Source organism: Neolamprologus brichardi, chromosome 10, assembly GCF_056152115.1.
Source record: "Neolamprologus brichardi isolate AB-2024 chromosome 10, ASM5615211v1, whole genome shotgun sequence".
NCBI lineage: Eukaryota > Metazoa > Chordata > Actinopteri > Cichliformes > Cichlidae > Neolamprologus > Neolamprologus brichardi.
In genome coordinates, this window is record NC_142113.1 from 5,925,288 (window position 1) to 5,939,344 (window position 14,057).

Here is a 14,057-nt window from a genome sequence, read left to right on the forward strand (position 1 = left end):
AGCAACACGCATACACACCAATATCCTGCGTGGGCCGTTTCATCATGGTGTAACGGCTGATAGGGATCGGAGGGGGTCCACTCGGGGTAATGACAGTGGCTGATAGAAGGTGGCTTCTGATGAGGGCCCCTGATGGGCCTGAGGGCCTAGACAGATATTGCCTTGAGGAACAAGCAGCACCTATAGGGAACAGATAAGATGTATGTATATGTGTTTGTGTGTGTGTGTGTGTGTGTGTGTGTGTGTGTGTCTAAGCAGGCCTGATAAAGGGATAAGAAGGATGTTGTACTTGAGCAAAGGAGCAAAAAACATCAGCATGTCTTTGCATGTGTTTACACCAAAGCAGATTGCTTCATGTCAGGAAAGGATGTAAGCTGATGGATTGACACATGACCAGCTCAATCCCCCACAGCAGAGCTTGAACCTGACGCTTTCTTTCAGTTCCCCCTCCTTCCACCGTATGAATATTTATTATTTTGTGTGTGTGTGTGTCTTTCACTCCTCGGAACATTAATGACAGTGATAAAGGCATTTAATTAAAAGTGAGCCAGAGCTCACCCCCAGAGGTGTTTTTTATGTCCAATTAAATGCTTAAATGGTGCACTGATATACAGAAGTGTCCTTATACTTTACCCACGTGGTAAATCACACTAGTCTCTTGGTCACAAAAAAATATTACTTCTGTACTTTGTTTTTTATGAAACAGATTAGCTTCTATGATGGCTTCATTTTCAGGATGAGTACTCTATAATTTTCAAATCAATCATTTTGTACACTACAAGCAGTTGTGGAAAGGCTGACAGTAATCAAACAGATATGGTAGCACGTAAGAGAGGGTGATGATGTGTAAATCTGTTTTCAAGAGATTAAAAGTGTGGATGCAAAAAGAAATCTCTTTAACTATTGTTTAAGTGGGTGATTAGTTTCTCGTCTGGGTTTTTTGTTGATAAAATTCTTGTTAAAAATACCCAAACTGGTCTATTTGGGAACTTTGTTTGAGAGCAGTATGGTGAAAAGTTTAGGTTTTAGGGTTCTGAATGAATCCATAGAGACCATTTAGCATTGCTTAAAAGTATATGAATTAAGATGTTTAAAGCTTGTTCTATTAAGAAATGAACGCAAAATATCTGCTGAGCACTCTGCTCTTTGACAAGTCTTAAAATGAGATTTTAATGAGCAACAAACCATGACATATTGTACAATTTAAATTTTTATGTTGCAAAAATTAAGCCAAAATGCAGAAACAGTGTGTGAAGTGTGTAGGAATTAAGAGAGAAAGAAGCTGCCAGATGCTTCTTATCAGATTATTAAATCATCAAGTGTGACTACCTCTTGTTTCTTGACCATAATGCACAGTGCCATGTTTGACAAAAAACAAACACAGCGTATCAGAATCAACAAAACAAGAATTAAGGTGCCTAATCAAAGTCCAGACATCAACCACATTGAAATGTTGTGGCGGAACCTTAAGAGGGATGTGCATAAAGGAATTTCTGCAAATCTCAAGGAACTAAAGTAACTTTATAAAGAAATCCTTTCACAGAGATGGAAGAGACTAAGAGTTGTATAGAACATAATTACTTGGAGTGCTGAAGGTGGTTTTACAAGCTATTAAATATGGGATCACACAGTGTTTTTGGTTTTGTGGCTTCATTTTTGATAAATCATGCAGTTAAATATTATGCAACAATGTAACAAGTCGTGTTGTTGTTCATCTAATGTTTGTACTTTAAGGACTAGTAAAGCGCTATACAAATACAGGCCATTTACCATTTAATAATTTGAAATTTGGCAAGGTTCAAGAAGGAAGGAATGTGTTTTTGTAATTATGTTTTGACATATAAAACCTTAAAACGGAGTCTTTTTGACCATACATGGATCACACAATAATGCCTAAAAGTGTACAAGATCAACAGGACCCTAAGAGTCCTTAGCAAGTGTTCAATGGGATGTGAAGAACAATACTAGGCCAACTTCAAACCAATTGCTTGAGTCAACATCAAGCATGGGAATTATCAAGGAGATGCTCTGTCCAGAACAGACAGAATGAGGAGATTGCACTACCAGAAAGCAACATTGCAGACACTGAGGATGGTCTACAAGTATCGTGAAACCACACAAAAATAGGAACCGTGAAGAGGCCACTAGGAAAGCTGCAAACACCAAATACCTGCAGAGAATAAGGCAATTCCTGAGGAGTCAGCTGAATGGGAAGAACAACATATTTCATTTCCTTCAAGATCTTTCTTTCATTCAGAACTCACGCCTTGGCGGTCGTCAGGTACCCTGCTGGGATAATAAGCTGGACAAATATATATCTAAAATAAAATTGAAATGTAAAATTGTTATCAAATATGAAATGATCAGAAATGCTTGGTTTAAATACCACAATGAATGAAATAGCTGACAAATAAAGAAATCCCATTTTGCCACAACATTGTCCACAACTGTTTGAATTTGGACAAATGTGTATTGTCATAGTTGTATGTATTTGAATGGGAGAAGCTTTTCACTGTCCATTTGCAGGATTTTCACTTTAATCTTGTGTCTCGTATCTCCTTATTTTCTATGTCTGTGCTTTGATTAAAGTGCAGCATTCAAGCCCAGTGGTGGGGATTACTCTGGCTTTGTTGAAGGGGTTTAAAGAAAGGGTCAAAGTGCACCCTCTTAATTTGGGCCCCCAAGGGCCTCTAGGTAAGTGCCGGTGCCTAATTAACATCTAGAGACCCTTTTTTTGCTCAGGTTTTGGTGCTTGTGGAGGGGTAGAATGGGAAGGATCAAGGGCCCCTGGAGCCATGATTTCACTGTGGTGTGTGACAGGTCATCGCTGCAGTCCTTTAACCCCACAGCATGGTAATTCAGACCTGCGGTCCAATCAGCTGTCCTATTTCATTTCTCACTTTGCGTGACAAGATGGGATCCTGAGCAATTTAGTCAGGTTTTTGTAATCTGCTATGAATAGTGGTTAAGAGAAATGTTGGCAGCAGGCATAGATAAGGTCAGGGGCGTAGTTTGGCATATCAAACAAGGATTGGAGTGACCAGTGGGATTCAGCAAGCCCCAAATACTCTGTGGCAAAGTAATTGGCCATCAGGATATGGAGCAAAATGCAGTCATAAGCTGTCGTTTTCACCCCGAAAGAGGCACAGATAAAGACAACGGTAACATAGTAGTTCAAATGAACTGAGTAGACATGTATTTTATCAAGGCAAACATAAGCACCAGCTGTGTTCACTAATGAGAAAACGAAAAATATCCTATTGTCTGCTGAAACACCAATATACCCGTTTCCCATGACCTTGATTACAAACAGAGCTGACTGAGTTATCCCCACTCTCACATTCAAAGACGACACAACGCTATCTTGACAGGAAGAAGAATGAGCCTTTGTGGTGTACAGGCTGACACTGAGATACCACACAAAGCCAGGTGATTCAGATAAAGAAATGCTCTCATATGAATGGATAGATGGATGGGCCGATAGATATATGGATGGTGATGATAACTATAATATCCTGGGGGCTTTCTTGGCCTGTGGGCGTTGACATGAGGGGAGATGTGTCATTAATCAGATGAGCCAGTGACCCTCCCCTGTTGGCCTGTGACATTACAGCTGCTGTTTCACTCCAAAGGTCCATCACATATTCTTGTGTGCATAGACACTCATGTCTTATAAATATATTTAAGCATCTTCGCTCAGTCCTGAAATTTGATATCTTACAGTAAGCTATTAGCTTACAGTACTGTGCTGACAATTTAAGATAGATTATTTTGATTAAATCTAAACATTTAGTTTTTAATTTAGTGTCAGTAAAGATGTCATTTGACCATGAAGCCCACCACCTGTTTCATAAATGTAGAGATTATCTCGTATTTATTGGAGTGCTTTTTCATAAATTCTGCACTGGTGCGGAGTTTAAAATTAAACACTAGGATTACACCAGCCACCACAACTATGTGTTCCTGATGATCTGATCTGATTATTGGTCTGATATCTTTGAGCATAAGAGTAACACACGTTCAACACCGATTTTTGTAGTTTCCACCACAGCAGGTGGGTATTACAAACTACAGCCAGTCTGTGTCTGGCATAATGGCGCAACTGGTAATTAATAGAAAATGGCCTTTTTAAATAGGAAGCAGCAGGAAACACATTCTTTTCTATATTCAGTAGCTGTCTTTAGCATGTAGCGGCACAAGCCATGTGATGTACACTTGGGAGACCAGTAGAAATGTACTGGTACTAATGCAGTAAAACAGTGATCCCCAACCTCTTTTGTAACACGGACTGGTTTATGTCCGACAATATTTTCACGGTCTGGCCTTTAAGGGCTCGTGGATAAATACAACAAAATAAAACTAGTACCAGTAGCAAAAGAAAGGAGATTCATTCATAACACACGGGAAAAGACCCAGGGAAATGATAAAAATGATAAACAATAATGATAAAAACCAATAAAAACCCTGAAAACCATAAGTTTCACACCTGAGCCTGGTACCAAACGACTTACCGACCGGTACCGGTTCGTGGCCCGGGGGTTGGGGACCGCTGCAGTAAAAAGAGCACTCACACAATAATGCAACTTCTTTCTCTGGTCTAAAATCTCCAACTTATTCATACCTCAAATTTGGGGAATTGCATTTAATTTGTTGTACATGTTATGCAACAGCAAGACAACCCTTTGAAATTTCCCCCGAACGTCACAAACATATCTGTCAGTTTTGTGCACAGGGCATTTTAAATAAGTTTTGTGCTTTCACGGGGAGGTGATATACTCGACAGCTTTTCTGAGTAGTCTGTGAAGAACTGCCAGTGTAAATTAGGATGCCAGTTTTTGACATGACTTGCACTTTTAAGATGAAGTAACAGCTTTCTCTCTGTTTGACAGCCATAAAATCCATGCAGATCTTTGAACACTCGGGAGAGACTTGAGAGACATGATTGGAATGTTATTATATTGATATATACTGATATCAGCGAGATCCCCATAATGTATAAAAATCAGACATACCATCCTCTTACATCAATTAATCATCTATCAGCTCCTTGATGTTCAAATCTCTTGTCTCCTCATGCGTTCAAAGAAAACGTTGTGGAATATTTTAGGGCAGAACTGTAAAACCACTCAAAATTGTACTTTGAAAGAGTTGCCGAATGACTTTGGAAGTTTCTTAATAAATACTTAAGAAAATATGGCTTGATTTACTTTTCAGATCAGTTAGAGAGGCTTTTTGGAGGGTGTCTGGAGCAGATAAGAATGACACAGAAGTCTTTTCGTTGCTTGCGAATCCCTAGAGTGGCTCAGGCCAGACTTACAGCCTGCAGGCCGGCATTGGTGTTGGCCTGTTCCTCATGGACCATTGTTGTCAGTACATCATCCCAGACAACAAAACCATCTTCCACATCTGTAATCTAAGAGGTCACAAAGCTCTAGAGACTGAACTGAGAAAAAAATAGCCCGATGCCTTCAGGTAAAAGCCACAAGATGTTGACTACAGAGGGATGAATTTGAAAGGAGGCACTGTGACCCGAAGAAAAATCTCTCATGTTTTATGAATAGACTCCAGCAAGGCATAAGAAAGGGAGTTATTTCTGAATTCAAAGTGACTTCCTGCAGTCGATGTAGTTGATTTATTTGATGTGTTTGTTTGAATGCTCATGTTTTTCTTGTGTGTATTTATGCATATATATTTGCCAAGGGAATGTGTGTGTTCACCTCAGAATGAGCTGTTTACCTACTCGTGCGCACCACCTACAAGAGCCTTTTTTATTGATGTACTATGATGAACCATGAATGACATCCAGTCAATGGAGACCTCAGGGACACAGTATCAATATTATCAACAGCAGTGCCTTACTATGTTTCCTATTATTCAACTCGGTGAAAGACGACCCTAAGATTTTCTTTTCACCTTTTTTGTTGATTTTAAAGGCTAAATATCGTTGTTACCACATATGACAATTTAAACCCATTTAAACAGCAAAAGGTTTACACTCGTTCTAAGCCAGCTACAGAGAGCAGGATACTTGGCTTCTGCAAGCCAAGTATCTATTGGTTAGAGACTGAACCCCAAGTTGTTTTCCAATGCATTCACTGGAGTGTGAGTGCTATACAGAAAGCACTGGTGACCAAAGTGTTGTGCGAATAGGTGAATGAAATGTTTTGCATAAAGTGCATTGTGTGCTCAAGTAGAGTAGAAAAGCACTGTATGACAGTCCATTTACCATTTGCCTTCGCATCTTCACCTTTTTTTCCCAGTTCTGAGAGATGATTTCCGTCAGACGCCCAGTGATGTGGTGGTGGCAGCAGGGGAGCCGGCTGTCATGGAGTGCATCCCTCCCAGGGGCCATCCGGAGCCCACCATTTCTTGGAAGAGAAACAACATCCGGGTCAATGATCGAGATGAAAGAATTACTGTAAGTTAAAAATAACCTAAACAAGTCTGGTTTAAGGTTAAATTGCATTTTACTTCTGGTGGAACTTATTACCAACTTGTCAGCTTTTTATACTTTTTTAAAATAAAATTTCAGGTAATTTTCACTCATCAATTTGCATTACTATTAACAGAAGACACTGAGCTGATAGATGTTAAAAGACACATTTAGAATATATTTAAAACCAGACTTCCACACACATTACCCACTATGACCAAATGATGAATTGCGGCTTATTGAAGTTAGTTACCACAAACAGAGCAGTGAGTGATGCTTGTGTGACGACTGGCTTAGAGCCCTTGTCAAATAATTTTAAGAACTAGCCACAGAGCCATCTGTCATAACACACACTGAAAATGACTAAGTGGTTTCTCTCTCTCTTCACTAACATGCCTCAATATCCTGTTTCCAACATTTTTCCATGTCTTCTCTCTGTCCCCTCCTCCACTCATCTGTTCCTTTCTGTTTCGTCTTCCTGCTCTTCCTTCTGTCTTTAACTTACGGTGCCCCTCGATTTCAGATCCGTGGAGGAAAGTTGATGATTTCAAACACCAGGAAGAGTGATGCTGGCATGTATGTGTGCGTTGGAACCAACATGGTTGGAGAAAAAGACAGTGATCCTGCTGAACTGGTGGTATTTGGTGAGTTGTTTTCGACACTCAGCTAGCAAATATTGTCTGGGAAACTAAACATGAAGTCATACAGTCAACATTATTAGTATCAAATATCCTTTTGGGAGCATGCTTGATTGTTGTAGTGGTCACACAAATGCAATGGCAAAAGATAAATTGTTAACAGAATAAATTGGAGCTAATTTGCTTCCAGCTGTTAGCCAATTGGCTCATATATTAAGCCAAATTATCAATATAATTCCTCTGATGCTTCAACTGTGTTAAAATGTTCACTATAAGATTCCAAAAAACAGTGAAAGTATCTTCTATTTTGTGCCTGTCTGTATTTTTCTGGGGTTGGACATTCTTTCCTTGGCTGATATTGGAGGATTAGATTCATCTTTCCCACCCAGCTGCTCTTTGCTTTGCTCTCTTGACTTTTCTCCTCCCGTCTCTGATTCTCTGCTGTGCTCTCAGTGGAGCAGTACCACAGGCATCAAAGTGTGTATCGATCCCAGGAAACGGATGGAGAATTGATATTTTCTTTTCAGTCCCTTGGATCTCCTGTTCACCACCACCCACACGGCCACAAAATGTAGCTCCTTCTGCACATTGTAGTGCAGCAGTAAACTCAAACCCTGGCATGTAATGCATAATCTATAAATTTATGGTTCCTTAAAATGTATGACTTGGCGCTTTCCCTAATGTTTAATATTACTGCCATCTGCAAACTTGAAAGATAATAGCCAGTGCACATCTGCAATGTTTTTTCTGCCCATCCATTTTCTGCTCCTGAATCACAGACTAAGCAAAGTTGTCAAGACATTTCTCACCACCGCGACTTTTTATACCTCCAGCTGTGGGGAATGCTTTCACAATGACTACGATCATGGAAATACCTGCAGCTCTGAGCCTATTTAGGCTACGTCCACACGTACCCGGGTATTTTTGAAAACGCAGATTTTTCTATGCGTTTGCACCTTTCGTCCACACGTAAACGGCGTTTTTGGTCACTGAAAACAGAGATTTCTAAAAACGCCTTCCAGGGTTGATATTTTTGAAAACTCAGTTTTTGCATTTACGTGTGGACGAGAAAAACGGAGAAAACGCAGCATCAAAGGTGTGCGCATTTATTTGACGTCACACTGTGCGCCACGTTATTGTTTCGGTGAAATGAATTTCTACAATACTGTTACTGTTAATTGTTCTCTCTGCAGTGTTTAAATGCTTACATATACACACACAGTTACTGTCCCTCCACACATACGACTCAGTTCTGCTTCTATGCCCCAGCTTTGTTTACTATTTCCCACCGAGGCTTCTAGACTTCTGATTGGCCAACATTTCTGCACGGTTAGGAATATATCGCCACCTGTTGCTTTGGCATGTTCCTAGCAGCGTTTTCCTTCATTTCTGCCTTTACGTGTGGACGGGATTATTTTTTAAAACGAAAACGGAAAATCTCCGTTTTCAAAAAATACCCGTGTACGTGTGGACGTAGCCTTAGTCTTACTTGATTCTCCAACATGTTTCACTGTGATGATTGGACTTTGGTATTTAAAAGCTTTTATTTGCTGAGTATTGAATTTAACCTACTGCAGCAATCTACTTCCAATGCTAGACAGCCTCTGTCAATTTTGAGATACTGCTAACAACAGCTGGTAAATATTTATTACCAGCTTGTGTGTGATTTGATGTGGGGTTATTTTGTTCCTCGTTTTGTCTTAATAAAAGTTTAATTGTGTTCAGAACAAGTATTAAGAGTCATGGTGAGAGTGTCCCATTTTGAAATTATTTTTAGTGCGAGGTTTAACAATTCCAATCCCTCAGTGTTTTTTCCCCCACATCATTCTGAGTAAACTGCTATGGTGCAGCAAATGGACATCAAATTATTCTCTTTATACGGCCAGCCTATTCCATATGTGTCCACTCATCCATTACATGGGCAGTCCTATAAAGTGCTAACAAATATCGAGTCAAGCTGTAATTAATAGGTATGCATTCTTATCTGTCTAATTTCAGAGAGGCCAGTGTTCACCAAACAGCCGGTGAACCAGGTGGTGTTGGCAGACGATACAGTGGACTTCTCCTGCGAGGTACACGGAGACCCGACTCCGACTGTCCGCTGGCGCAGAGAGGAGGGCGAGCTGCCTCGGGGCAGGTCCGACAACAGCAGCGCAGTGTCGTTGCTGCACACTCACAAATCACTGCACTGAAACTCAATCCCCACTGCCTCACTGTTACTTAGATACATCATTTGTTGCTCCAAATAGCACTTGTTATTATCATTTCACTAATAATATAACAGCTTCCAATTAGAGAGCAACTGTTTGTCCATCTGATTTTCTTATAGTTAGGTGTGAAGGAAAGTAATTCAGATGATTTTCTGTGAGTGGAGGAAGTCCAGCTGACTTGAATTTGCCCCAAAAATTACATGTATAAAAAAACATATTAAAGAAAAGAGAAAACGCTATCATTCGCTTTCTTGTATTTAACGACCGAGAAACGGAAACAAATCAAAGCTCCTGCTGAGCTCGTAATGATTGCTTTTTAAGTGCTGTGCTGCTTACAATACAAATAGAAAGTTATTACTAGAATCTAAATGTGTGAGTCCTGTGGCACAGCAGCTTGTGTTAGTAATGGATGGACAGCCATCCCTGTCGTAAGCTACTTATTTGTTAATCAGTAGAGTTCAGTGCTACGAGACATGCTCAGAAAGGAGTATCATGTGGTGTTTGCACCATCACTGTGTTACTGTGAGAGCCCTACTCTCTCACACCTGTCTGCATGATTGGATGAAACTTTAATGACCTGTCAGGGGAAATAAGGTAAAATGTTCCCTTGTCAACAGCACGACTCAGGCCTGTGTCCACAGAGCTGTGCAGTAAACACAAAACTATGTTTAAAAATCTGATTGGAACATTTAAACAGCCATGTTTTTTAAACAAAACCATGAAAACTACCAAAATGTATTGTTCTAGTAGTGACAACGCTCACATATTTACTGAACCAGACAACGTCATATTCATTCAAACCATCTTTTGAAGACTTCAGAACATGAATGTAACACTTGCATTGACTTTTTTCCCCAGATTTGAAATCCGCAGTGAGAATAGTCTGCGTCTGACCCAGGTGCGAGCTGAAGACGAGGGCACCTACACCTGCGTGTCAGAGAACAGCGTCGGCAAAGCGGAGGCGTCGGCTGCCCTGCAAGTACACGGTACAGATGTACACAGGCACACTTACATATAAGATGTTTTAGTTTTACTGCATTCGTAGTGATTCAAAGTGTAAAAGGCTATATTTAAACATTTCACATATTTATGTAAGATGTTTTTTGAAAATTAGGAAACAATCAACAATTGCACAGACTTATTGAAGAGTCTTTCTAGAAATACAGTTTGAGCACCCATGATCGCACGAGTAAACTGTTTGCACAGATGGGCAGCTTTGCTATGACGCACCACAATCTGCCCACTTGTCACCTACAGCAATGCTGTCTCATTTCATTCTTGTTCTTTTCATTCTGGTTGTTTACGTCAGACGGCCAGGATTTTAAGAACATTGTCTTTACGTGGAGACACCGCCTATTAAAACATCAGAAAAAGAGGCTGCTAGACATGAGTTGGTTATAACTCCCCCATATCATGCCATTGGTAATCCACTGTTAACTGAAGATTACAGAGAAATGAAGTGAAAAATGGATTTTAAGTTCCTTTCAAGCCTCAGCTCGTCATTCCTCTGGAGAGAGATCCGAGATCAAAAAGAACTGAAATTGCATGGGAATAAAGTCAGTCCCTTGAAGAGAGATGCTCAAATGAGAAAGCTGTCATTTGTGATGATAAAAGGGAATTTTTAGAGTTTTATTCTGTAACACTCGGTGCAGTGAGTTGGCCCTCTGGTACTCCTGAACACTCGCACACACCTTATGCTCGTATATGTATAAAAATTCAGCAGCGAACAGACAGACAGATACATTTAAAAAAAATAACATACAGAAATACACAACATGCACCTAATGGAGTTTTGAAATGGTGATTTTATTTATTAAAGAAGAACAGCTATCCAAACCTACCTGGCCCTGTGTGAAAAATTAAGTACCCCCTAAACATCTCTCAAGGATTGTGCCACCCTTGGCTGTCAATGAGTCTTGCACTGACGAGGCGTTCTGGGCCACTATTCTTTGCAGAATCTTTTTAATTCCTCCACATCGAGTATGAACAGCTAGTTTAAGGTCATGCCAAAGCTTTTAAGGCCAAAAAATGAAGGTGTATTTTGTGTCTTTCTGAGCCATTTAGAGGCTGGTGGTGTCTATCAGGGAGCTTCGGGGCATGGAGAGATGGACAGACATTTTCCTTCAGGGTTTTCTGGTAAAGAGCAGAATTTATGGCTGGCTAGCTTCTGAAGCAGCAAAGCAGGTCCAGACCATAACACTGCTGCCACTGTGTTTGACTGTTGGCACGATGTTCTTGTTTTGAAATGCTGTTATTTATACATCAGATGTAATTTTTTTACACCACAGAATAATCATAAAGGGATTGTCAGAATATCTTTTGGCAAACTTGAAATTGGCCTTTGTGTTCGTTTTAGTCAGCTGTCTACTGCGTCTGCGACCCAGTGTTTTGTGTATTTTAGTCATTAGGTTCATTTGTGTCATGTGTTTCCTCATGTGTTTCCACTCCCCCCGATCATCCCTTGTGTGTATTTAGTCTGCATGTTTCTGTTCACTCACTGTCAGGTTGTCTGTTATTCCACACCACACCATAGTTATCACAGTTTTCATAGTTTCATAGTTTTTATCGCCAGTTTCTTAGTTTAGTTGTTGTACCTTTTTCGCCTTAGTTTTCATGTTCTTGTGCTTCTGCCATCAGCACAAGATGGTTCAAGTTGAGTGCAGTGTTTGCTCTCTGTCAAACAAACACATCGGCGTACCTCGCCGTGACATCAGCAGCGGTTTTCACCACAGGACTCTCCCATGGGTGACACCTTAACTGAGGCAAGCAAAGCCTGCGGTTCATTAGATGTTTTTCTGGGTTTTTTTGGTAGGCCAGTCACTTTTGGGAAAGTTGTTCCAGATTTCCTCTGTTTGTGGATAATGGCTTTCACCATGATTCACTGGAGTCTTAAAGACTTAGAAATGACTTTGCAACCCTTTACTAACTGGTTTCTCATCTGTTCTTGAGTGTCTTTATATCATGGCATGACATGTTGGTTTTTGAGATTTTTTTAGACTACTTCCCTTCGTCAGAGTTCTAAATGGCCTTTATTTGTATAGCGCTTTTTTAGTCCCTAAGGACCCCAAAGCGCTTTACACAACCAGTCATCCACCCATTCACACACACATTCACACACACATTCACACACTGGCAATGGAAAGCTACATTGTAGCCACAGCCACCCTGGGGCGCACTGACAGAGACGAGGCTGCCAGACACTGGCGCCACCGGGCCCTCTGACCACCACCAGTGAAGTGTCTTGCCCAAGGACACAACGACCGAGACTGTCCAAGCTGGAGCTCGAACCAGCAACCTTCCGATTACAAGGCGAACGCCCAACTCTTGAGCCACGATCGCCCCTACTAAAGTGATTTCTTGATTCATCAGGTCTGGCAGTAATCAGTCCTGGGTGTGGCTAGGTAAAATAAAGTCCAAATTCCCCCAGTGTGGCTGAATTAAAACAATTCTGCAAAGAAGAGTGGGACAAAAAAAGACTCATTGCCAGTTATTGCAGTTTTTTCTGCCAGGGGTGGAACAACCAGTCATTAGGTTTAGGGGGAAGTCAATTTGTGACATAGCCTCCTGAGAACCAGCCTATTCGTTTATCTCCTCTGTAATGGACATTTGTTTTTGGTCTGTACCTTTTGAATTATTTGAAATACCCTACTAAGTCCTGATGTCCTAAATAGCGGACATCCTGGGCTTTCCAATGATATCTCATGTGTTTGGGTGGCTTCCTTTGGCTCCAAAGAAGGAAGGAAATACCAAAAAAAGTTCAATGGGAAGACTGTTTTTTCCTCGGTTCTCAGGAGGATAAAATCAAATATGTTTGGATAACTTTTTTTCCGTCAATAGATGAAATCATCATTTAAAATTTCTAATTTTGTATTTACTCACATTATCTTTGTTTGATCTGAATCACTGTCATAAGTGTTGCAAATGTGCAAAACATTTTGCAGCACTGTAGCTGCAGTGGGGATCATAGGAATGCAACACAAACACATTCAAAGGAAAATATGTATTCTATTAAATCACAGCTAGTTACACGGTTAGGTACGTATGGTGTTCCAGAATTTCAAATGTTTGAACTAGTTTCACCATCCATCGTCATCTCATCATGCTATTCAACTTTCTTTCTCTCTTTTCTTTCTTCCACCCATTTCTGCATCACTCCATCACAGTCGGCCCATCCTGTAAGTATTCCATTTCATCCCATCGGTGTATGGTTTTGTGTGTCTGTTTGTGCGTCTGTTTATGAGAGTTAATACAGTCCTACAAGTATAAGCTGTTTGCTACATTAGAGACCCAAACCTCTACCCTCTAGCACAGGTGCTTTTTCTGCCAATTAGGACAGCCAAGCATTAAAGCTAAAAACAAAAAACAAAAAAATTGAAGGGTAGAAGGGTTTTGACCTTTCATTACACTCATAGATGGAGCTTCAGTTACTAGGAAAAAAACCACTGTAAAACGTGGAGTCTCTGATTTAGAGCACAAACACTCACCTTTTGAAAAATAAATGGTTATTGCTGATTAATCCACACAACAACAACAACAACAAAAGAGTTATAAGGCAAAGCAGCCGCAGACCATCACACTTCGCAGCCGTATTGGACTGTTTGTGTGACAGCCTTTTTATGAAATGCTGTGCTGTTTTTACATCTGATGTAACGAAATTCAATTCTCATCAGTCCAAAGAGTATTTTTCCAGTAGTCGTGGGGATCATCAAGACGTTTTTGGCGTACATGAATTGGGTTATTGTGTTCTTTTTCGTGAGCTGTGGTTTCACCTTTGAA

The 14,057-nt window shown here is 40.4% G+C and overlaps 1 protein-coding gene across 4 annotated transcripts in view; it reads left to right on the top strand.

Annotated features, from left to right (window-relative positions):
- The window catches only part of robo3 (roundabout, axon guidance receptor, homolog 3 (Drosophila)), a 167,354-nt gene that overhangs the window by 109,852 nt on the left and 43,445 nt on the right, over positions 1-14,057 (top strand). For all 4 annotated transcript variants that reach the window (XM_087847115.1, XM_087847112.1, XM_087847113.1 and 1 more), the window contains exons 3-6: positions 6,261-6,418; positions 6,957-7,077; positions 9,070-9,208; positions 10,140-10,267. In XM_087847115.1, the coding sequence (XP_087703241.1) occupies positions 6,261-6,418; positions 6,957-7,077; positions 9,070-9,208; positions 10,140-10,267 (546 nt within the window). The remainder of the gene's footprint in view (positions 1-6,260; positions 6,419-6,956; positions 7,078-9,069; positions 9,209-10,139; positions 10,268-14,057) is intronic.